The sequence below is a fragment of the Sturnus vulgaris genome, chromosome 26 (assembly GCF_052056855.1).
Source record: "Sturnus vulgaris isolate bStuVul1 chromosome 26, bStuVul1.hap1, whole genome shotgun sequence".
Classification (NCBI taxonomy): Eukaryota; Metazoa; Chordata; class Aves; order Passeriformes; family Sturnidae; genus Sturnus; species Sturnus vulgaris.
The window spans coordinates 4,253,112-4,278,865 of record NC_142268.1 but is presented as its reverse complement, the minus strand read 5'-3'; the positions used below and the strand labels follow the sequence as shown (position 1 = coordinate 4,278,865).

The window sequence follows — 25,754 nt, the reverse complement described above, 5'->3', positions numbered from 1 at the left end:
TCGAGGTGCTGAGTGACAGTGGGAGCTGTGCTGGGCAGAGCCCAGCCCTCATCCCTGCTCCAGCAGCCCCCAACAGCCTCTCCGTGCTGGGAGTCACAGGCCAGAGGATCTGCCTTTCCCCCCAAGGCCCCTGCAAAGGCTGAGACAGCTTTTGGTGTATTTAATTGTCAAAAACCTCCAAATTCAGGTCCAAGAAATTCAGTCATAAAATGACATCACCCAGACCAGAGTGTGCCCACCCTGTGCCATCCTGCTGCCCTCCTACCACCACCTCGCACCCTGAGGGTCTGCACTCCCCAGTCATGATCGCTGGGAGGATCCAGCTCATCCCACACCCCACGGAAGGGGGAGATGGGCCAGGAGCTGGCTTGGCCTAGATTTCCCCTCCACCATTTCATCATTCTCCTCCAATCACAAAGAAACTTCATAAAGACAACCTCGATGTCTTTATTGTTTTCCTATTTACAAATCACAAAGCTGGCCAAAAAGCAGAGTGTGAACACGGGACGAGAGCATCGGATACATTCATCAAATAGCACAGGAGCCGGGCCGGGCCCGCTCTGCTGGAAGGTGACGTGGTACAACAGAATGGCTCATACTTCTGGGAACAGGCATGTCCAACAAGGAATTACATTCATCTATCTACAAAAGCCAGAATTGCATCAAACTGCGGAAAAGCCATAAAGAACAGAAGTTGCTCAGGTGTAGTTCAGAGTTTGACTCCTCTCCCTCCGTGACAGGACAAGCTGCCAGATCTGCCCCACACAGGGAGGGCAGGAAGGTGGGATTAGGGAAGAGAATTTGCGTAACAAAATAATAATAATGAGAACAAAACTTCCAGGGAACAGACAGTGGGAAGCTCCCACTGCAGCTGGGCAGGGCCAGCCCGAGCCCTGCTCTTCCCAGAGCCAAGTGCACAGCTCTGCTTCTCTCAAATTCCAATTACTCCACTATTTCCACCCAATGCCCCGAGGTGCAGAAAACAGATCAGATCCCCCGGGGAAGGTGCAGGCCCCAGCACGGGCCCTTGCTGCCAGCAGGGATATTCCCACCACCTTTGGGAGAGGGGTGGTGACAGGAGCAGGCACAGTCACAGACATCCCAAGGGACACAGAGCATGGGCTGTGAATCCATCTCACAACACTGTTTGCATTGCACAGAGTCGGGTTCAGTCACCAGGTTATGGAACCAGGGTTGGGGTTTTTTTCCATTTTTTTTAGTACTGGCCGTATTAGAACCATCCCACCTAGAAGCAGGCTGACAATATAGAGCTCACACCATCTCCCTGGAGCACAGAACACGCTCTGGGCATCGCCAACAGCTACTGGGGAGGAGCTGCAGGGCAATCCCAGGCTGCCGCTGCACGGCTGAGGAGGAGACTCCAGCCAGCACAGCCCCAGGATCCCAGCTGGGGCAGCAGGAGGAGAAGCTGTGCTCCAGCCAAGGACAGCCAGGTTTCGACCTCCAGCAGTGAAATCCAGCGGCAGCAGCTGCCCAGAGAGTGGCAATGGCTCCGTGTGCCAGAGCAGGAGGTCGGAGAAGGGGCCCTGAGGCAGCACCACCCCAGCCAGTCCCACGCAGACTCCAGTGACTCTGCCAGGCTGAGCTTAATTCCAGCTTCCACTGCAGAGGAGGGGAGGAAGAGTCTCATGGTCTTCACTGGTGGGCAGTGAGGGTGGGGCTGGTCAGGCAGCCCAGGACCAGCCACCCTCTCTGTGACAGCCACGGGGAAAAGCAGCCGGCCCTGAACAGGTACAAGGGGTATCTTCAACGTCACCGAGCTCCACAGCTCAATGATGTCGATGTGGTGATGTTTGTGATCTCCCTCCTGTGCCTGGCCAACAGGCAGTGTGCAAACACACACCAGCACGGAGAATATTCCACGTTTTCCTGAACCATTTGGTAAATCCTCGTCCATCTGATGCATTATAGGTAAGAGGCAGGTGCACATCCAGCCTCTCTTCCTGCTTCCAGGGCAGCAGGGGAGGGGCAGCAATGCACACAAACAGAGGGAAATGCATGGAAACATGCATGGAAACTGCAGGAATGCCCAGGAACAGGTAAGGCAGGTGCTCTTCTGCTTCAACTGACAAACCCTGGCACTCTGTAAAGGACAATGACCAGAAACAAGAGAGCTGGGGCTGCTCAGGGGTGAGCTGAGCATCACCCAGCACTTGGGACACGCCAGGGGTTTGGAAGCAGCACCACGGGGACTCAGAATGCAGAAGGGCTTGCCTGGCCAGGCTGCTGCCCCTTACCACTCTGCAGGGAGGTCACCTCGCTGCCACCAACTGCACGAGGTGGAGATTGTCACAGGTCGGTGAGAAGAGCAGGGAAATGCCATGGTCCCTCCAGAGGAGATCAGGTTTGAGGTCTCCAAACCTGTGTAGTGCTGGAACAGCAAAGCCTCAGGGAAAAGGCCACTTTCCATGACTTTTGAAGGCGGCTCTATGTGCTGAGGTTGCTGAGAGGGAAGGAAGGTGCCAGACACGGGCTGGTCAAGCCCTGCAGTCTGGCCTGGACTGCTGAGCTGGAGCAGAGCAGGGGCCACCCAGCCCTGAGTCTGTCTGCAGGACCATCTCCTCATGGCAAGTGAAACCACAACCAGAGCCACTCGTTGCCTCGCTTCTGACCGGTGGAAAAGCATCTACATTCATTACAGTCCAAAAAACGCACGTTGTTAGATAGGGTTAATCAGGAGGTGAAGAACAACAAGCCACAGACAACCTACGAATGGTACTGGGACACCAGCTGGCCTGCACTGGGACACCAGCTCGCCTGGCACCTGAGAGCAGCAGCAGCACTAGCACAAGGCAGAACATGAGCTTTGAAATGATTTCACTGAGACCTTTGGCTAGTGTGGCTCCAATTGGTGTGGTCAAACTCAGCCAGAGATTTAGTTTGGGAGGTGACAGGGAAGAGTCGAGTCCAGGGCAGGCTGGGCAGTGGCACTATGTGTAGAAGATGATCTCTGGGATTTGTCCATCCTCCACAGAGGTGCCATTGTTGTTCCCAGCCGCGTAACAGAACATAAAGCAGGTTTTGGCTCCCGTTGTTGGTGATTCATGGATCACTTTGCGCAGTCCTTTGGTTCCATAGTGGGAATCTGGACCCTGCAGGGGTCATGGAAGACAAGAACAGGTCAGGACCCTGCTGCTGCCCAAGCTCTCTGCTCGGTTTGGAGCTGCGGGGATCTCAGTTCCTCCCTCTTCCTCCTGGATTTGCACCTCAGGTACTCTAAGCTCAATCTCACCTCTATCAGAACTTAATACTAATTTAACCAGGTCTCAACAGCTAAATATGAACTTTCTGAGATCACTGCAGCAGGCTCTGGATTACACACCTGCAGGACTCACAGCTCAACTGTACACACCAAAAACATCACCTCATCCCCTCCTCAGTGGAATACCTGTTCAGTGCTATCAGACAAGCCAAAAACCAGCTCTGAATGCTCGTGGTGAACAAGCTCATGGCAGCAGCAGGTCACACAGAGTCCTTGGAGGTTCTATCACTGGCCTCCAAGGACACAGAGCAAGGCCCAGGCTGCACTGAAGACCTACAGCAGGTGCCCTCACCTGCCTGCACCTCACCCCAGCCCGTGTGGTACCTTTAGAGTAGCACAGGCTGTGTAGTTGACGTTGGGTAAAATCTCCACAGGCTCCTTGAACATGACCCGGAAGGTGTTGGATGAGCCGTCACAGCTGAAGCCGGTGTCGTTCTGCCCCAGCACCGTGTTGCTGTCTGTGTGGATGATCTGCAACACAGGGTCAGCCTTCCATCTGCAGAGTTGGACACTGCCAGCCCTGCCCACGTGAGTGTCCCTGAGCTGGGCTGAGCCCCAGGCACTCCCAGATTGACCAGTCCTGTGATGACTGCACTGTCCATTACTCGTGTCCCTCATCAATGCTATGATCACAGAACCACGTTTGGGCTGGAAGGGACCTTAAGGATCATCCATCTCCAACGCCCCTGCCAAGGGCAGGGCTGCCACCCACTATCCCAGATTACTCCAAGCCACATCCTGGACTTTAACTTTCAGGGATGGGGCAGCCATAGCTGCTCTGGGCCCCTGTGAACTCCCCACAGAGCTGTGGGCTCGGGTCCCAGACACCCTCTCCTCACCCCCAGGCTGGCAGAGCACTGCAAGCCCACACTGTGCTTAGACCCTTCTCCTGCAAGAGTTTAGGGCAGCAGGATGAGCCCTGACAATCAAGGAAGAAATGCTGACAGCCTGTGCTCATCACACCTGCCCTGTGTCCTGGAGTAACTCTCTCTTGGGGACAGTCCTTCTCCAGTGACCCACACTGGGGTGGCACATGTGCCCCCAGAACAGGCACACAGCACCCACGGGATCCACCTGGTCTTTGAACAAGATCATGATGGACTCGAAACAAGTGAGCCTCCTCCAGGTGGGAATCAGGCACAGCTGCTTCCCAAACTGCCTCCCAAAGCTGGGAGCAGAGCTGGGGAGATGCTGCAGTGACGTTTGCAATAGAATCAAGAGCAATAATCCTTCAGATCCCCAGTGCCCCATCTGGCCCTTGCTACATCTGCCAGCCCCCCTCCCCAGGGACACACACAGTCCCTCTGAACCTCAGGTTTTGTTACAGATTTACTAAAATGTGTTTGCCAGCCCCTAAAACAGCGAGGATTTTTAAGGTAGCAGAGAGAATTACCTGTATATTCACTTGATAATCCGTTGGCCCGTGTATGGATCCGTATAATCCAAACCCAACTACAAATATCCTTTTGTTTACTGAGAACCTGCAGGAACAGAGCAGGAAAGTCAGTCCAAACTTGCCACTCCTGTATTGCTCCAGAACAAAGCCAATGCACAAATACCTCCACTTGTGCTGATTTTATATCTATGACTTAATCAAACCTACACAGATTTAAGTGCAGCCCTTACTAAGAGGTGAAACCCTGCACAGAAACCATCAGCCACATACTCACTCCTCTGATTGGCCCAGTGGGCTTGTGAGAAACACAAAGCTGCACAATGCCATCACCAAATTTCAGGGTCCAGGCTCAGGAAGTGTTTCCAAGTTGTGGCAAAACATCAGCACCCCCAAACACCCTCCAGGCCCAGGCAGGGCAGCCTGGGAGTGTGGAACAGGGCCCACCTCACAGTGCTCTGTCCAGCAAACACCACTGGATATTTCACTGCTGAGCCCTGGGGAATTGCTCATGTGCTGCTGAGTATTTACTGCATTCCAAATTTACCAAGAGCAGACATAAGGATTCAGTCACTCCTGAGTGAAGGAACCCTTGGAAGGAATCCCCAAGGAAGAAGGGGAAGGATATTTACCCCACTACAGCTCCAGTGCCTGCCAAGCTGCCAACAGCATTTCTTCATCTATTCACCAACTCTTTTAGGCCTGTTGTGTTTCCAGAACAAACACCTGGGGCAGGCTAGAAGCCTCTGCTCTGCAGCCAGCATGGAATATTCAGTGTTGGAACTGCCCCAGATGCTGCAGAGGCTGAACCTGAAGTCAAGCCCAAGCTGCAAAAGGTCTGTGAGTGTTAGAGGTGGGAGAGGGAAGCGTTTGGAGCTGGCAGCAGTTCCCACTGCCAGGGGTGAATGGAACAGAGGATCTCACCAACAGCTCCAGTGTAACAGAACCATCTTAAAAATTGTGAAGAGCTTCATTGCTGTGAGTCCCCTTCCACCCAAGATAAACACAAACCAGGAAAGAGTGAAGGCTTCCCGATTCCCTCCTGTCTTGCTCTCATTCCCTGGCCACACAAGCCTTGCAAAGCACCATTTTTAGCAACACCTGTCACCGTATCTGGGCTCTGCTGGTTCTCCACAAGCTCAAGTCTGAACAAACCGGGTGTCAGCAGAACTTTATGCCAACCCCCCTCTCCAACAGGAGAGGTTAAGGGGCTTCTACAAGCCACACTGACACCTGGAACAGGAAACCAACCTGATGGAGCACTGGTTACCTGTCCCCCATAAAGCATGGCAAGGGGACAACTGGTGACAACTTTTTTATGTGCCCCTAAGCTGCAGGAAGCCTTTGGGGGGGTTATTTCACTCCCCTTCCAGAGGCCTGTGCTGGGAGCCATGTTTCCTGGAAACCTTGGCCAACAGAGATGCAGAGTGACAGCAACATGCAGGTCAGTGCATCAGGGGATGGCTCTGCCCAGCAGAACACCTTCCCTTTGGGGTTCACACGGTGGGAAGTCGGGGTGTAGCACAGAACCTCGAGTGTTTAGAGCTAAAGCAGCAGAAAGCTCCGGAACACGAGCCCAGGGGAGGGAATGGGCGCGAGAGCTGACCTGATCCTGTCACTCGTCCCACTGTACCCCCAGCGGCTCTCCACCTGCTGGAAGCGGCTGATGCTGCACTCCTTGCCCCGCAGGCAGCACCGGGGCCGGTCGATGAACTCCACCCGCGGCTTCGGGTTCACCGTGAAGTGCAGGAACAGGCTCACCACCTCCCGGTCCGTCAGGATCCCCGACTGCGCAGGCCCTGCAGAGGGGAGGGAAGTGGCAATGCCGTCAGTCTGGGGGAACCACAGAGTCCTGGGATATTCTGCGGCAGGAGGGACCCTCAGGGATGATGAGTGCAGCCCCTGTCCCTGCACAGACCCCCCAACAATCCCACCCTGAGCATCCCTGAGAGCGCTGTCCAAACGCTCCTGGAGCTCTGGCAGCCTTGGGGCCGGGACCATTCCCTGGGGAGCCTGGGCAGTGCCCAGCACCCTCGGGGGGAAGAACCTTTCCCTGAGCTCCATGCCAAGCCCTGGCACAGCTCCAGCCCTTCCTGGGCTCCTGGCCCTGGCCCAGAGCAGAGCTCAGCCCCTGCCCCTCTGCCTCCCCTCGGGAGGAGCTGCAGCCCCCGAGGAGTCTCCCCTCAGTCTCCTCTGCTCCAGCTGAACGAGCCAAGTGCCCTCAGCTGCTCCTCAGAGCTTCCCCAGCTCCGTGTCCCTCCTTTGGACACTCTCCAACAGCTTTGGGTCCTTCTGATCTTGTGGACTGCCTAAGCAGAAGGAATCCTTCTGGGATTTTCATGGGGAAACAAGCCTGACTTGCAGCTGGGAGCAGGCTAAACCCCCATCACAGATAGGATCCCAGGGGTACATCAGGATATTAAACCCCAGACAAAGGTGATGCCTGTTATCCATAGGACAGTCATGGGCTCCAGAGCCTTTATGGAACACTGAACTGTGATTAAGTGCCCAGCTCTGTAGAGCCCTAATGCACTGGGCTACTAAAAAATCCCAAAAGCATACAGCTGATCCTTGACCCAACCCTTCTAGGAATGATAACACTGGTAAGAGACAGGGATTTCCATACACCCACACCAGTGGTTCAGACATGATGGAGGACCACGAGGAGGAGGGAGAGGGACTGTCATGCAGTTACCATCAACTCAAAGTTGAAGAGTATTTTTACTCAAGACAAAGGTGGTTCAGCTCATTCCTTCAGGCATTTAATCTACATTTTGCATTTTAATACCTTTACTGTAGAACCTTGGGAAAAATGCTAATGATTTTAGCAAGAGCTGGAGCATGTTCTCATCTTTTCTCCAGTAACAAGACATTTTTTCCAGAGTGATCACAGAATCACAGAGCAGTTTGGGTTGGAAGTGACCCTAAAGCCCATCCAGTGCCACCCCTGCCATGGACAGGGACACCTTCCACTGTCCCAGGCTGCTCCAATCCCAATGTCCAACCTGGCCTGGGACACTGCCAGGGATCCAGGGGCAGCCACAGCTGCTCTGGGCAACCAACTCATAATGCTAAACCCAATCTTTGCAAACTACTTCAAATGCTTTCAAAAGTGAAACTAGATAAAAATTAGTCTGTCAGCCTAACACTCAAAAGCCTCTCTACAGCAAAGGCTTTGAACAGAAACAAGACCCCTGAGTACTGGGGAAACAACAGCAGTTAAATGCTCTTTAGTGTGGTGAGCAAACGTCTAGCTACTTGTAGGTCCAAAACTACTTGTAACTGGTTAAATTCAGCACGATGTTACCCAGCCATAACCTGGTCCAATTATGCAATGGGGAGAGACTCAAGAATTCAAGGAAGTCGACTCCTCAAAAGTAAATGAGCTTTTGGATACTTTGTTCAGCAAAAATAAGGCTCGTTGATCGTGTCTGAACTTATCCCAGGTTGCTGCAACTCACTTCTGCAATGTTTCAAATTACCTGCTCTAAGGGGAGGGAGGGACACATTTGCCAGTTAAAACATCTTCATGCAAAACCCCACGTTTGATAGCAGATTATACAATAAACTGGTGAAACCACTGCTGTAAAATTCCCTCTTTTTTTGGCTTTTGGGAGAGAGGGATGTGGAGGGGAAAGGCTTCCCTCTCCTGTCTCTACCTGTCTCACCACAGAAATCAGAGTCACTCAGAAAATCAGAAAAAGCTGAAGGAATTCCAAGTTAATTCCTTGTTTAAGGAACAGTTGATCATTGCAGTCCCCCAGGTCTGGGGGGGCTTTGTTCATCTTTTAGGTCAAAGTGGATGAAGAAAACTGGAGAATTTCACAAAGGTCCCAGTGGGACAGGCAGTTTGTGGGGAGGGGCACTGGCACTCCCAGCTCAAAGCCCTCAACCCTAACACACCAAAATTAATACTTTCCTTCCAGTGACAGAATGATACGAGGTCACAAGGAAGAGTTTAAAGAAATGGGATCTGCAGAAAAATGCAAAGGCCTTTGCTTCACTAAGCAAGCTCCTGCTGAAGAAATCCACATCCCTAGGGCCACATCACAGCTGTGACAGGCCAAGCAGAGAGTGGGGACCAAATCTGAAGCACAGATTTTGTCCTTACTAACAGCCCTCCTCACATGGGAACAGGGACGTGTAGGACTGACCAGCTGACGCCAGCACTGCCCTGAGAAGTGACCTGCAAAGGAAGGGGGTCAGTGCCCCTGTTTGCTTCTGTGTACACAGCACTGCAGCCTGAAACAAGCTGCAGTCTGGAAAATGGCTCCACTGTGTCTTTTTAGCATGAAAACTACTTAAACCATTTGCCAGCTTTCAATCCCCGGGGAATCACCAGAGGTTGAAGTGAAAGACAACAAGAAATGAAAACAAAACAAGGCAATCTATAGTCCAAGCTGTGAAATGAGTTAGACATCTCTGTGGATCAAGATCTTAATGTAAACTTGAAAAATGCTTTGAGACACAGACTAAACAACACCAAGCCTGCAGCTCAAAGAACATTTCCAAAGTTTTTCAGATATGGGGCTCTGCTCTGAGCTCTGAACAGGATTGGCAAGACACGGCCAATACCACCACAGGCAGAGGAGGGGGAGAAACATCCCCATTTCTCTTTGGGAACAGGCTATGATCAACACAAATTATTCGCAACTCCATTAGCTTTGTGTAGTTTAAATGCTCGGGATGGCTGGAAAGTGGAGCAGGTGAAGCCCAGTTTGGATCTTTGCTCTCAGCTGAATGGGACATTAACCATCCAACCATGCTGTGAGAGCAAACACAGCTGTGATCCCCCCTGCTCCTCCCAGAGGAGCACCACAGGCTGTAAAATGAGTGAATGGGCATGGATGAAAATAGCATTTAGACAGTAGATTTTGTAATCACAGAATCACAGAAGAGTGTTGGAAAGGTCCTTAAAGCTCATCAAGGTCCACCTCTTGCCATAGGCAGGGACACTTTCCACTATCCAAGAGTACTCCAAGCCCTGTCAAGACTGGCTGTGAACACTTCCATGGATGGGGCAGCCACAGCTGCTCTGAGCAACCTGTGCCAGGGCCTCACACCCTTATACTACAGAATTTCCTTCTGATATTCAGTCTAACCCTGCCCTCCTTCAGGAGGCCATTCCCCTGCACATTCGTTGTGCTACCACTTCAGGCCCTTATGATATGTCCCTTTCCAGCCTTCTTGTAAACCCCTTTTAGGCTGAGAATGGGAGAGAATGAGGGAAAATGGGGAGGAATAGGGGATAATCTCATATTTAAATCACTACAGGACACACAGAGAAATCCTCTTTGATGTGATTTGACTCTCTGTAGCTGAGGAAAAGCAAAGACCAGGATTGCCCAGAAACACCTTTGTTGAGTTACCTGCTGCAAACTCCTCAATAGTCATCAGTGGGAAGCGGATAAGGGAGAGAGCTTTGCCCAGAACCTTCCGCTTGTTCTCTGGAATCACCTGGAGCTGCTGCCGCTGACACTCGGCCTCCGACCAGCGCACCACGGCATTGAACAGGCGAACCTCCCGGATCCCCAGGGTGTCCCTCTCCAGCACTGCCACCAGGGTGTCTGCAGGGCACGACAACAGGCACAGCTTCAACCTCTAACCCCAAATGAGCCCCTTTCAGCTCGCCAGGAGGACACCGTGCACAGCCAAGGTAAAAGAGGAAGCGGCTGAACCAAGAGCATCTCCCAAAAGTGCTGCCTGCAGCCTCTGAGGAAGATTTATCTGCATATTCCATCAGCAAGGAACTCACTGGAGCAGCAAACAGAGCCCATTTAATTGGCATGTTAATGCAAGTGCAGGAGGACAAATTGCAACTTGCTTGACGTCAAATTTGGATGAAATAAGCAGCATGAAAGCCAGAAGGTGACCCGTGCCTTACCTCCACAGCCCATCTCATTAGAAGAAGGTTAAAGCCTGAATTTTAATGTTCATTAACTGTGCCCAGCAAGTTTGGAAACTGCAGACAGTAATTAAAATAGCCAGTCCTTGCTTCCAAAAACACACCACCTTTTTAACTCCAAAACCTGACAAAGACTTGGGGAACAAAGCCAACTCTACAAAAAAAGGCAAGTTTACACCCACCCAAAACCTGCCAACATCAACACAGGAAGCAGGCTTTGTGTCATGCCCAGAAAATTCAAGTTGCACCAAAGTAAGCAGACTACTAAAAACAGGGCATTTCTGCAGGCAAGGCAGAAAACTCTTTGGCAAATTCCCTGTCTCCAGCCACTTTGTGCCAGACTGTTCAACTGATTGCTCCAGAACAGCCAAGCCACAAGTGCCAAGCATTATTAACCTGTAACAACTTTGGAGACAAGCTGGTTATGAAAGCAGGGAGAGAGAGAGGGAGGGTTGGAAAAGAGCTTACCCAGGTCAATGTCTGTAAACCCCTCTGCATTGATGGCATCTGAGGTGTTCTTGTCTATGTTCTCCAGGCACAGGCTGGCCAGCTGGGGCTCATCAAACAGCCGGGCCTAGGCAGGAAAGAGCATCATTAACAGAAAAGGTATTTTAAAGTTTACACTAAGAACCCCCCTTCCCCTGCCACAGCCCATCTTCATTAGCAATACCATGCCTGACTGCACCAGGAATCCACTGGGCCTTTCACAAGCAGTTAAGCATGACAAGGCAAACACTAGAAAATTCTGTGTTTGGCAGCAGCCCTGGTTCAGCTGTGCATGTCTTCAGGCACGTCTTTGTTCTAACATGGCCTGGGTGCAGGCACTGATCGTGCTTTCCAGCACCACACTGACCCTGTCAGCTGAGCACAGGCAATTTTTACATCATTCTTCTATTTACAAGAAAGCTTTGCCTACTGACTCCAGGCCTGCTTGCTCTAGGAATAATGCAGAGGCAGCTTATTCTGTAAGAACAGCCACACTGATCTCATGTATTAGCAAGTAAAAGCTGTAGCAGCAGTGCCTGTGTGTCCTGGGGAGCCCTACAGGGTACACAGCCCGCTTAGTGCATTTCCATGTTTTGCACAGAAACAGCTACTCTAATCCAGTTACCTTAAAGAATTTGTCCCAAAATAGGTTACTATTCCAAGGAAAGCCTGTACACAGCCTGGAGAGCTGCTCAGAATTTTTCTGCCCAGCTTAAGTGAAGTCCTGTAACAATTCTGCTGCCACTTCAGATCACCCTGGACTGCCACATGTTACCAGCGCTGTGCCCAGCATCAGCAGAAATGGGTGGAACACACAAAAAACACTAAATGACCTCTTACTGCAGTGCTTTGGTTTTGTTGTTTAAGAAGGAACTGTCTTGACATCATACCTAACAAGAACACATCAGGACTTGAACTCGCTGCCACATGTAAGGTTTAAAACTCATGTTTTGGGCTGGGAATTCCATCATTCAGGAGGTACCTTCAGGAGCATCTTCTGCTTCTCCCCTGCTTGTGGCATGCAGAGCTCAGCAAGGCAAACCTTTGTGCTGAGACCTCAAGTGCAGGAAGCTGAAACAACTTTCTCAGGGCCCAGGGAAACTTCAGCAGTTGTCACCTGCTCCAGGCGCTGGAGGGCTGCCAGTGCCTTTACACTCTTGGCATCAAGAGCTGTGACTGACTCAGACTTCACTACTCCAGTGGCTCTTTGGACACGTGAGGACTGTGATTATGCTTGCAGAGCTCCCCCACAGCAGCTCCAGGCAAGCTTTATTTCCTTGCTGATCAAAGTGACACTTGGATGTACGTGTGGCATGAGAGAGGATCATGGCTCACTACAAGGCACAATCAATTAGGAAAGCTGTTTGCCTCTGATATTTCTGCCACTGATCAGCAGCAGCTTGAGACAGACAGGGACACAGCTGCTGGACCAGCAGATTGGGCAGACACAAAAGGAGGCTTGGGGCTCTACCTGGGATCTCAGGTCCATGATCTTAAGACTATTGGGCAATGCCTTGTACAAGATATATCTCAGGTCTGTAACTTACTGAAGAGGTTGTTGGTTTGATGCAGTGGAAGCAGAAAACAGGCAGGTTTTCACACTATAGGACCAGAAACAAGAGGGTTATGAGAAGAGATCCTTTCAGTGAGGTGCAGCCAGCCACTGAGATCAGGCACTTTTCTCAAGCAAGACCTACCTCAAACATCTCAGACTTGATATAGAGAAATAGTGAATATAAAACTAGATGGGAATCACTACTGATGATTATACAGAATGAACAAGCCACAAACAAAAGGAATCAGGAAAGCCTTTCCCCATCTGTCTCAGTGCCACTGAGAGAATGTCAGGCAGTATTTTGGTTTTGGTACCTGAAACACAAGGATATCTTCCTCCTTTGCCAAAGAAGGACCTTTGTGACCCGTAAGGAAGTCACCATAAACCTAAATATTACCTTGCCAAAGCTACAAGCTCAACTGCAGAGACACAGGGAGCCTCAAAAAAGCCAACACCTCTAACCCACTGTAAGACAATGGCTAACTTAAGATGCCTCCCCAAAACTTCAGCCTACAGGACAGATCTGATCCCAGATCCTGATCCAAATATTTAAACTCCAAAAAAAAAAAAATCCCAGCCTAATCCGGAGCAAAGAGCTCAGCAGTGACTGCTTCAGGCCAGCACTGCTTCAGTATCTGCAAAACTGCTGCTGTAGCCACTGCCACTCACATGGTACCTACAGCCACAGCCTGAGAGACACCTGCACAAGGGGGAGAAATCCAGCAGCCAGGGATGCTGGGCAAGGCAGGCAATCCTGCAGAGCCAGACCACCTTAGTGTGCTGGTTCACTACAACTCAGTGCAGCTGGGAAACTCCTCTGCAAGCTCTATTTAACATCAGGCATCACAGCAGCCCTCCTGAGCTGGCTGATGAGAAATATCCCTCCAGAGCCACTCCAGGCTGCCCACTCCCTAAAGGAAAGAAACACACACACAATGCCTGTGTGCTTCTTATTCCTACAGCTCCTAGAACAGGGTGTCCCTGGCAGTGCCAGACTCCATCACACAGGTGACAGCACTGTAGTTGTCACCAATATGGCATCAGCTGTTTGAGAAAGAGTGACAGGGAGCAGAGAGAGAAGATAGGGCTGGGAAACAGGGACAGTAGTGATGCTTAACCTGGATGCAAAGTCTGATCTTTTCCAAACTGAGCAGAAGTTGTAAAAACTATCTCCTACTTTGCTGCTTGAAGAGTCAAATGCAAGGTGGAGGAGCCCAACCCTCAGAGACTGGATCAGACCCAGGAACAGCTGCTCTGACACTCTGGGTCTGTGAGCCTTCAGTGCAGGAGGCTGGGCTGGAACAGGCTGAGGAAGAGAACACCTGGCTCCTCTCCCAGGAAAGTAAACCAAAGCACTCATGAAAAAGTTTTCTTTCACCCCCCCACTTCAGGGAATGTATTGCAGAGAAGTCCTTCAAGGAATGGCTGAGCAGGCAGACACAGCACTGAGAGGAAGCTCAGCACTACCAGTCCTGATTCTGTAACACATAGAAATCCTCTCATTCCACTTTTCTTCTTGGCAGATGAAATCTTTCCACCCTGTTAACTCCATCCCCAGCTCACACTCTGGAAGGAACCACCTGCCACAGCGAAACAGAAAGATCTGAAACAGCAGCAACATTTGCTGTATTTTACTGCTCTTTGTAAGAACCTGCTCAGCAGCGCTGGACTCCTGGAAGGAAGAATTCAAAACAACCCAGAACTACTCCACTTCGGATAATCAACTCTGTAACATCCAGAAAACTCCCATTTTCTGACTGTGCTCGACCTTGCTGAAGGCAGATGATCACAAACTCACCTGAGTTAACAGCATGAATGCGTTGTCTGCTCGGAGGTTTTTTTTAAGAAACTCCACACAATGAGCTTCCAGGGCTGGAACTGCATATTTCTTAGCTGTGTAAAGTGTTGTCATAACAGTCTCTGGTCCAATCTGAACTTCGTCTGAGTAAAGAAATCTGAAAACATGCAAACAAACACTGCTGTGGTCAATTTAGATAACAGGGTAAAACCCCTGCAATTCACAGAAAACATATTTGTGCCTCTGCCCTCATCCTGGTCCATTTCCTCTACTGGAGAGACAGAAGGGTATTCACATCCTTTCCACTGACTGTAGTTTACCAAGATTCATATTTTTTTTTAATTTTGTAGCAGATATTTTACAGTATAACTTTTAACAGCTGGGATTTCCACTGAAGCAGCTCAAATCCCTTGAATCCCAACACCAGTGAGCTCTTAGCTTGCCACCTATAACGGGCTAAAAGAGTCTCTGGCCAAGTGCACCCCTTAAAATTCATATTTTTGGCTGTTCAATTAGAATAAACAAGGACAAAGATTCAACCTTGCCTGCCTCCCTCAGAAGAGAAATTCCATTTGACACTAATTCAGAAGTGCTGAGAAGCACTCAGACATATCCATCCACTGCACACAAGGTGCTTTACCCACACTCCCCTTTCTCATCTCTTCACTTTATAGATTGAATTGTTTCATTTCATGACACAGATGTTTAAGTACAGCTCACAGTGTAACTTCAACATAAAGCAAGAGTTAATTGCAGTGAAAAACAAGGACTGCCATGCTGCAGCAAAGCACCAGCCTTCACTGTTAGGCCAAAACAAGGAAGCACATTCATGATCTGAAAAACAAAGGAAACCTGATTGAACTCCCTCATACCTGAACTCACCAGAGACAGCAGGAACTGAGAGGCTGAGCTCAGTAAAACCAGTGACATACTGGTGTTAGTCCTTATTACAGAATCCCAGAATGGTGTGGCTTGGAAGGGACCATAAAGGCTGTCATGTTCCAGCCCCTGCCATGGCAGGGACACCTTCCACTGTCCCAGGCTGCTCCAATCCCAATGTCCAGCCTGGCCTGGGACACTGCCAGGGATCCAGGGGCAGCCACAGCTGCTCTGGGCACCCTGTGCCAGCCCTGCCCACCCTGCCAGGGAACAATTCCTGCCCAATATCCCATCCAGCCCTGCCCTCTGGCAGTGGAAGCCATTCCCTGTGTCCTGTCCCTCCATGCCTTGTCCCCAGTCCCTCTCCAGCTCTCCTGGAGCCCCTGTAGGCCCTGCAAGGGGCTCTAGGCTCTCTCCAGAGCCTTCTCTTCTCCAGGCTGAACAGCCCATGCAGAGTGAGTTTTTTTACTCTATCTCCCTCAACCAGTAGAGCATTTGCCAGTCAGGATCTCAAAGGCACAAAGCACAGAAATGTGATATTGTGTTAACTGTGCTTGGCATTCTTATTCCACAGGATATTTTGGAAACTCCAGCAATTTCTTGCTCTGCATTTCTCTGAAGGGGACACAGCAGCAGGTTGTGTGGCTGCTACTCCTGGAAGCCTCATGCAGCAGCAGGGCTCTTCCAGGGGGATGCAAGGCAGCATTCCCATCTGCAGCAGAGGAGCTCCTGCTGCTCCAGCTAGAGGAGCAGGATGCATTCAGGGAAGCATCAACAGTGTGATCCACAGGCAGGGAAGCACTGTCACTGATGAAAGCAGGCTTTTGTGCTGCTCCAGGGCATTTGTCAATAACAGCCTCATGCCACAGGTTCGTCAATGTGTTTTGCACACATCCCTTCCCAGCCCCATCTGCACTGAGCAATCCTTTCTATTCCAAGATTAAAAGAACACAGTGGCTCTAAAACCAATTATTTGTTTACTTCAGTGACCGTGTCAGTATTTCTGTTTGCACAGTCCAGTGTGTGCTAAGAGCAACAACGAGAGAGGCTCAAACTGTAAAAAAGCCCAGTATGAATTTAAAAGAACATTTAGACTGCAATCCCAGACAATCAGATGTGTTCTCATCTTCAGGTTAACATGAAAATAATAACAATAATAATGAAAAAGAATCTCTTACACAAGTACAGCAGACCTATTGAAGGTAACTAGCCCACAAACTCCATCACAATCCAGCATCCAGACTGGACCTTCTGCAGAACATTCAGGATGGGCACTTTGTCCCTGGATAAGCTCCTGATCCTACAGCATTAGATCATGGCTTGGACCAAGTCCAGAGACATATGTAAGGATCAGCTGCCATTCCAGATCAGTGTTTGCAGGGACTGGTTTTACTCCAGGAACTCATTCCACATACTTGGTCAGCTTTCTCCTGGAAGCAGCACCCAAACTTCCTCTGGCACATTTAAGCTCTGAGCATTTTAAAAGCTATTTAAACTTCATTAATAGATTTAAGCACCCAAGATGTCACTGGACCATGGGCACAGCTCAGAGGGCACTGAGGTAATCCACCAATGACTTCTTCCATAAAAAAAATGTAAATATTTCTGTTGAAATCCACTGAAACTCATAATTTTGTCTTTTGAGAAGATAGGTCTCTTCTGAAATGTCTCTGTTTAATCAAGTGCTGAAATGTCAGCACTGGCAGGGAAACAACAGGACTTCTGCCTCTAATTCACTGGATATTTGGGCCTCACTAAGATTTAAAGATAGTTACAAGCCCTGCACTCCAGAGAGATCCACAAGGCTGATAGGCACACACCAATTAGAGGGATTCCCCATGTGCTGCTGTCTGCTTTAAAGCCAGCCAAAGGGGAAGGGGCTCGGGGCTCTCAATTATTTCTGGCCTTTCATTCTAGCCCAGATCAATTTTGAATTATTCCAAGGTAGCACAGGCAAAACCAAAGCACTTTCTGAAGGTAAAGCAAAAAGTGTGCCAGAGCTATATATAGTGACTGCTCCCAGTAGGAAGCAAGTGGGGAACATGTCAAGAGCACAGGACTGGAAACCCCTGGAAGTAGGTTACAGAAATCCTATAGAAACAGGACAATGACTTTCCAGCATCCATTCAGGACTGCTGCTGGATGTTGTACAGCACCAGCCAAGCCTAAAGGAATTGGTGAATAGGATGTCACAGCCCCTTCCTCCTCCTCTGCCAGCACACAGACTTCCAACACACACTGGAAATGTAAATTCAAGCCCAGCTCTCCAAAAGAGGAATAAAACCCACATAAAGGGTGCTATGACATGGAATGGCTGACATTTATTACACACCCTTGCTTACCTGTTACAACTTGTTCATGACCTAAACCAGCTCCAAGTATTTGTAACTTACAGAGCTTTCAAAAGATCACTTTTCCCTTCTTCTCTCAAAAGAGCATTTGGATTAAACCAACTAATAAATATGAAGCTATAACACAATGGCCAATATTATATATTTTTTATATAAATATATTTTTAAATGCAGTAGCTACAGTAGACTTTTACCCAAGAAAAAAGGGATTTATATATCAATAAATAGATCAAAGAGGCATTTCATTTTGGAAGTTAACAATCTCTGCTCTACAAATACTTCCCCGCTTTCATTAAAAACATTTTTTTCCTACACTAAATCTGTGCATCCCAGTTATCCTGTGCTTTAGAAGCAGCTTACTTGAGCAGAGCTAGGAAGGCAGCAGGCTCCACATCAGGCAGCTCAATCTCTGTAGAGGTTGTGGCCATCCCACCATTAAACATTGCATCGAAGACAGCACTGCCCACGGCCAGCACGAACCTAACGCGGAAAAAAACAAACATGCAAATAAAATCTAATGTTAAACCATATTAATATGCCAAAAAAAATCCCAGGCTGGTTGCTAATCCCCAAAGCCACCCTCAGGGAAAGCAAATCGTTTATGGAGTTAAAGCAAAAGTGTTTTGCAAGAGCAGGGAGGGTCAGGCTTGCTGCTCCTTAACTGCAAAGCACCAAACAAACTTCCTTCTGAGCCCTGTCCTGGCATACAGCACAGTAATGGCTCCCCAAAGGCCACATTTTGGGAATTATGGAATAGAATACACATGGCTGCTTTGTTAAGTCCCTGCAGGAGCCTATGTATCATCCCAAGGTGGAGAAGCAAAGAAAAAGCAAAGTTAAGGAGTTCAAGTTCTGCCAGCAAATAGAGCCCAAGTCGTGCTGCAATCCCCCACAGTCACCTGCTGGAAACATTTATGGAAAACTTGTCACAGCACACTATCCATCCTCTTCTGCAGACCCAGGCACACATCTTTGGTGATGGCAGAGCAAGATCAAAAACACAAAATTGCAGCAGCACCAGGAGCTGCAGATCCCAAGCCCTGGCTCAGGAGCTGCCCTCCCCAGGCATGGTGCTGAGTCCTTGCATGGATAACTGCTCTGGGCTCAGCCCAGAGGGAAGAACAAACCTGCCTCAGAGCCAACCAGCACAGGGAGGTGCACACAAACCCTTCAGCACTGCTGGCAGCTTACGTGGGAATTACTGGCACAGAGAAGGATGTTACTGGCTCTAAAGGAAGCAGGAACTTGCACAAAACAGGTTTGAGACCAAAAATTATGTCCCAGCACTCCCATGCAAACAAGATAATTCTCCCCTGACAGACAACATCTCCTGTTTCAGGAGGAGGCCCAGGCCTGGGCTGCTGAGGGGCCTGTGTACATTTAAGCTGCTGTACTTTAGGACTTAGAAAGCCATTTTGAGAACTTCCTTGTTCAAAAATGCAGAGATGAGCTTTTGCCATGATGGACTCCTGTGTCTGCCACCATGCAGCCCCCTGAAGTTAAACACTGAAGGTCACAGCTCAGCAGTGTGGGGAAGCAGAGCAGCCCAGGCTGCAGGAGATGACTACAACCACTTCTCTACCAAGTAGGAAAAGGAAAAAGCTGGAATATTCCAGGCTCTTGCTGCAGTGGTTTGATGCACAGTTTCAGAGAAGCAGCAAGAACTGCACGCAGCAGGCATGGGGCAGAAACATCCAGCCCAAGGAAAGTCCAGCACTAAAGGGGAATTTCAGTCAGATTTAATAGGAAATAACCTTTTTAAAGTAGGAAATTTCCATTTAAGCAATGTTTTCATTTTGTCACTTTTCACTCCCCTCCCATCCAGAGGAGTTTTCCCAGGGATACAATGGAGTGAAGCTCCATGGATGTGCCAGCCTCATTTGCTGTGACAGAGTTTGGCTGAACGAGCTGGCTTATTGTTCCTGATGGGCTCAGGGAGCTCGGGACAAACCACAGTGGTTACAAAAAAGTACACACATGCATATTTCTGTCAAACTATTCTCAAGAAAAATGTCAAGAACAAATAAAAACCTTCCCCACAATACCAGAATTCCCAGATGAAACAAAAATCCTTGTTACTCCAAAAGCAGCAATGGTGGCAAAACAATCGCTGGCTTTGTCTGATACTAAAAATTAACATATATTAATTGCACTCTCAAATTTTCATTCTCACAGCCAGCCCAGTATAGGTCATCAATGAGCAAGAGCTTTCAGAAGCTATTTGAAAAGGGCATTCATTTAAAAAAAACTCTCGAATGTTTGCTTCCATTTCAGTCGGGACAAATCAGTCAGATTTTGTAAACTGCTGAGCCCTAATAGGATCCCAGGAGGTGGCAGAGAAACACAGGACTCCACATTTGAAGTTCTCTTAAAACATTAAGAGAACATAATTAACATAAGAAAATCCCTCTCTCGCCAGTGTTTTCTTACTCTTTCTAAAACGAACATTTAATGCTGCTCTAAAGACACTCCAGGAAAAGCAGGGATGTACACCATTCCTCCTACACGATCTACCAGCTTCCCCCAACCATGCAGGTCTGCAGGAGGAAGAGATGGAGTTTGTTTCAGATGGGAAAATCCAACAGAGGGTTATTTTTAAACACTTTTGTGGCCAAAACAGAGTGGACTACTGAAGAGAGGCAGAGAAATAAGCAGAAACAGAACAAAAGAATTAAGAAAGCAACACCTGATTTCTCCTCATTCCCTCTGCACCAGGAAGAGCCAAAGTAAACTGTCAGCAATAAGAGTCACAGGAACTTCCTTGAGGTTCATTTGTCTTCAAAAGGATCCAAAGCTGACTCTACCAGCTGTCAAAGGCCTGCAAGAAAATCTTTCCTTCTGCTATTCTGCTTCCTACCACAACTTTCACTTCTTCATGTTCACCTTGGCACCTCCACCTGTCACCTGTTTCATCTGCACACCCAGCAGTGCTGCTCCCTTTCTAGGCACTACAGCAACAGCAATAAAAGACATCACTCCAAACCCACAACTACCCCACTGCTGCTGCACAGCTCCCTCCTCCATCTGCACCACTGCGGAGAAACCTTAAAATATCTATTCCAGAGGAGCTGGCACAGGAACACAGCAACACGTGACATGCTGGAGCTCGGTGACACTGTAGGTGACGAGAAGCTGCTGCTGGTGTGCTGGCTGCAGAGGATGCAGAGCCAGGTGACAGGAGCAGGAGCAGCCCTGCACGGGAGCAGGAGCCACGGGACACCTCGGCTGCAGGACTGAGTGAATACATGCCCGAGAAAAGGCAGGATGGGCTCAGATGAGGCTCCTGGAAACAACAGCCAAAACTTTACTCAGGCTGTCCCCAAGCTGCAGATCTCCCAGGCTGGAGCACACAAGGGGTTGCATCCCCACATGCTTGCCCTGCTCACTTTTGGGCCCTATTTTCTGGCCAATTAACAAGTTTAATTATGACACCCATGCAGCTCCTGGTTGATGAGGTTTAGGCATTTCTAATCCCATTGATATTGTGCTCAATGAAGCAGATCTGGAAAAAGACAGAAAAGCCTTCCCTCTTTACTGCTGGGTCTAATCAATGTGTTGACCTTGGCCATGCTGGCGCCGTGAGGCTTCGAGGCAGCTGCTCGGCCCAGCCTTGACATCGAAAAAAAATTAAGGCCATCCCATCTTCTTCACGGCCGATTCAGCAGCAAGAGGGAAGGAGCTGAAGGCTCAGACACAGAGCCTGCTTCAGGGTAGGAAAAAACTTCCACAGGGTCTGGAACCTCCTCCAGGTGGGAAACACCTCATCTTCCCAGGGCTGCAGATACCTGGACAGGTGACCCTTCAATCAAATCCTTTTACACCTTTCATCTACAAACTGGGCTCTCATTCATTCAAAAATGAATGTTTGCTCTTAGTTGCTCTGTGAGGTTTCTTTTGTCTGTCTCTGTGACTTGATAGGAATTGCTGAGCCACAGAATCACAGAGCGGTTTGGGTGAGAAGGACTTAAAGCTCATCCAGTTCTACCCTGCCATGGCAAGGACACCTTAAACTGTCCCAGGCTGTTCCAAGCCAGTCCAGCCTGGCCTTGGACACTGCCAGCAATCCAGGGGCAGCCACAGCTGCTCTGGGCACCCTGTGCCAGGACCTCCCCACACTCACAGGGAAGAATTCTTTCCTGATATTAAATCTCAATCTCTCCTCCTTTCAGATTAAGGCCATTAACTGAATTTGCCAGGCACACTCAGAAACACACCTGAACCTACAGCTCAGTCAGAATCCTCTTCCTGGCACCAGCCCCTGTGGACAATTGTGCTCACTGGGCACACCTCACTTCATTACCTCCACATTCCCTCAGCTCCATCCAGGAGAAGACTGACCAGGAATCACCTGCACCATCACTTCCAGCTCCCACAGGACTCCATCTCTTGGATTATTTGTACTGCCCAGTCTGCTGCCAAAGCCATTCCCAGCACACCATGAAGTCATATCGAGGATGACAGGCAGGATGCTGCAGACCACTCCTCAAGGCACCACAAGGACCTGTCCAAGAGCCCTATTTAGGAGTTGCTCCTCCTGCAGCCATACTTGGTACCTGACCTGGTCTGAAAATTTACACAATTCAACCAGACTGCTCTAGTATTTACCTGTGACCTGTGCACTATTGTGCCAGGGGAGGTTTACATTGGATATCAGGGAAAATTTCTTTACAGAAGTTGTAAAGCACTGGAATGGGCTACCCAGAGGAGTTATCATCCCTGGAAGTGTTCAAAAAACCTGTGGATGTGGCACTTGGGGACATGGTTTAGTGGTGAATGTAGTGGTGCTGGGCTGATGATTGGATTTGATGATCTTAAAGGGGTTTTCCAACCTTAATAACTCTGTGAGTTTATTATTTCAAGCATCTGACAAAGCACCAACACCTGCCCTGGTCACTGAAACAGAACAGCACCTCTCCAGCTGAACCCATGTTTGCTTTGCAACTCAATTCCAACACAAAGTATCTTCTGCTGTTGAGCTGCTGTGGGAAAACTGAGCACAGAAGGGGTCTGGGTGGTTTTATTTTAGGCTCTTATTTCTGAAATAACCACAGTACTTCATGAATCACCAGGATATCCCAACTGTAACATCACACGGACAAGTTTCACTAATCCTTAGGTAGGATGTCACACCATGACACACTCCATTCTATCTTTATCACCCAGAGCACCAGAAGAATTTCAGAGCAATTAAGCAGCATCTCTCTTTGGAGACTTTTTTTTTTCCCAAAGCTTCATTTATTTTCCATTTATTTCTGGGCTGAACATCACCTATCCCCACCCAGAAAGTCTAGTTCCCAGGACAGGAGCAAGCTTACCCAAATACTAAGTTTCAAATTTTAAGAGAGAAAAGCTGACACCCTAAACACTTAAACCAGCCCAGAACAAGTGTGGTTTGTTCTAAAAGCGAAGAGAGAAAAGGGGGAAATCTGAAAGGAAAATTTCCAGGAATGTGAGCACTTAGGAGAAAAGCAATAGTTTGAAACTGTTTGGAGCAAGACTCCCTTTGCCAAGCACCACTTCCAGGTACACCAAGGAACCTCCCTCACCCAATTAAAGTTGGTTCCATCTCTGAGCTCTTCCTTGGGAGGCCCTTCCCGGGGTAGAGGGAAGAGGGTGGCACACATGGATTCACTGGAGCTCCCCCGAGGAACCAGATGAATGTCAATCAGCCACATCACATCTGCATCATCCAGGTGGAGGCGATTCCCAGCTCCTGGATTCCCAGCTCCTCTGAGCTGCAAATTCTTAAATGGCAGCTCAGCCTTAAGCATTAACCTCCACGGGTTACTCAGGCCCAGGTGTCATTCTCAACACAGCTCTTCCAGCTCTTACGGTACTGGATTAACCCCCAAAACACAGGGCTTTGGAGAAGAATTAATAAAGGTAATTTTAAAATTAAAATGTTGTACCTGAAATTTGGGCTCTCAAGTCACTGTTCTTTCATTTCCATCCCCAACGCTCTCACTGATTTTGGTGATCCCTGTCAGCAGGGACCAGGCAGCCTGGGGGACCATTCCTCCCCTCCTCTGCTTCCCACCAAACCAAGGGGCTGCTTCCAAGCGAGACCCAGGATTTGGGGTTTCCACGCTGTGCCTGCCCCATTCACACCACCCCTCTAGGAAAAACATTCTCACCCAAACCCTGGGCCCATCCCGGGCTGGTGATCGTGAGGAGAGGCATGACACTGACCCAAGGGCTGGGAGAGATCTGGGACAATCTGACTGACTGACCACAACGGGGGTCCTGTGCTCAGGATGTATCCCTGAGCAGGGAATGAAATGTGGGGTGCAGTTATGTGACCCCCTTTTCTCTCTTCACAGGGGAGGTGCAGCAGCCCAAACCCTGAGCCCCTGTACCCCACTGGATGGCACATCACCACCGGAGGCTGCAGGAGAGCCCACAGCACTCCCAGGGCCATCTCTGAGGGGCAGTTTTGGGGACGAGGGGCCATCCCTGATGGAGAGTAAAGGGATCATCCCTAAAGAGATGAGGGGCCATCCCTGAGGAACTGTTCTGAGAATAAGGAGACATTCCTTGAGGGGCAGTTTTGGGGGACAAGGGGGCAATTCCCTGAGGAGGAACATGAGGGAGCAAAGGCAGCAATCACCGAGAAGCCGTTTTGGGGGATAAGGGAGTGATTCCCTGAGGAGCAACATAGAGGGGTGAGGAGAGCAATCTCTGATGGGCAGTGAGAAGGATGAGGCAATTCCCCAAGGGAATATGTGAGCAATTCCCTCAGGGAATAACGTGGGGGGCAAGACGAGCAATCCTCGAAAGGCAATTAGGGGGATGAGAGGGTAATGAGGAGGAGCGATGCCTGAGGGGCAGTTTTGTCAAATAAACGGGCGATTCCCTTTATCAGTGCGGGGAGCGTGAGGGGACTCCCCCAGGGCCATCGGGCCGGCCCTCACGACCCTCCCGAGGCCTGGGACCTGTGGCCACCCCGCAGGGCCGTGGGGCTATGCCCTCCCTCACCCCTCATCCCTCCCGGCTCCCCTCGCGTGGGATCCCCGCGCCCCCCGCCCCACCTGTGCGCCGGGATGCGCTGCGAGCCGCGGCCCTTCCCCACCAGGAAGTGCACGTCGCTGAGCACCTCGTTGTTGAAGAGGAACGCGAACCGCTCCTGCACCGTCGGCTTCGTCGCCTGCCAGTTGTACACCGGCTCCCGCTGCAGCGCCCCGCCGGGACCGCCCGCCCCGCCGGCCGCCCCCGCCGCTCCCGCCGCCGCCGGGCCCCCCGCGCCTCCGCTGGCCGCCGGCGGGTTGGCGGCGCCGCTCTGGTTGTAGGTGAGGCCGGGCGGCGAGGCGGGCGCGCCGTTGGTGCAGGCGGCGGCCGCGGCCCCGTTGCCCGGCGGGGGCGGTGGCGGCTGCGGGCAGGAGGAGGAGAGGCCGCCGGGGCCCCCGCTCCCTCCGGCCGCCATCTTGTGCGGCGGGGCCGCGGGGGCGGGCGGCGCGGGGCGGCGCTGCAGCAGCACCAGCACCAGCAGCGGCGGGCGGGACACGGCGGCGGGCGGGCCGGGGACGGGGGCGAGGGCGGCGGAGATGTCGGCGGTGGCGTCGATGGCGGTGGCGTCGAAGGCGGTGCGGATGCAGAGCGCCGGGCAGCAGCGGCGCATGGGGCGGGCGCCGCCGCCGGCCGGGCACGGGGGGAGCGGCGGAGGCGGTGGCGGGGCGGGGAGAGGGCGTGGGGCGGCGGGCGGGGCCGGCACGGAGGGGGAGGATGGAGAGCGATGCGAGGGGGAGTGAGGAGATGATCCCTAAGGGAGTGATTCCTGAGGGGGCGATCCTTGAGGAGGATGAGGGTCCATCCCTGAGGAGCACTTTTGGAGATGAGGGGGCGATCCCTGAGGGACGACCCCTGAGGGGCTCTTTTGAGGGTAAGGGAATATTTCCCTGACGAGCAATATAGGGGAGCAATACCTGAAGGGCACTTTTGGGGCAAGAGGGGATGAGACCCTGAGGAACCAGTGTGGAGGAGTGAGAGAGGCAATTTTGGTGGGCGATCCCCGGGGACGGCTTGGGGGATGAGGGGACGATCCCTTAGGGAGAGTAAGGGGATGATCCCTGAAAAGGATGGGGACTATCCCTGGGGATCAAAGGGCGCA

At 50.5% G+C, this 25,754-nt stretch overlaps 1 protein-coding gene across 2 annotated transcripts; it reads right to left on the bottom strand.

Annotated features, from left to right (window-relative positions):
• Positions 1–427: 427 nt before the first annotated feature.
• On the bottom strand, positions 428–25,280 carry BTBD2 (BTB domain containing 2). 2 transcript variants are annotated; one of them, XR_015808517.1, is made up of 9 exons: positions 24,679–25,280; positions 18,011–18,130; positions 14,421–14,577; positions 11,050–11,155; positions 10,046–10,243; positions 6,327–6,475; positions 4,677–4,764; positions 3,608–3,754; positions 428–3,113 (listed from the first exon to the last, which is right to left on the bottom strand). XR_015808517.1 is itself a non-coding variant. In XM_014884366.2 (9 exons), exons 1-9 carry the CDS (start codon positions 25,263–25,265, stop codon positions 2,952–2,954), a joined length of 1,758 nt encoding a protein of 585 aa, XP_014739852.2. In that variant the 5' UTR covers positions 25,266–25,280; the 3' UTR covers positions 428–2,951. The 2 variants fall into 2 exon arrangements, 1 of the variants encoding a protein (XP_014739852.2); XM_014884366.2 differs by having other exon boundaries at positions 6,283–6,475.
• Between the last annotated feature and the right edge of the window lie 474 nt (positions 25,281–25,754).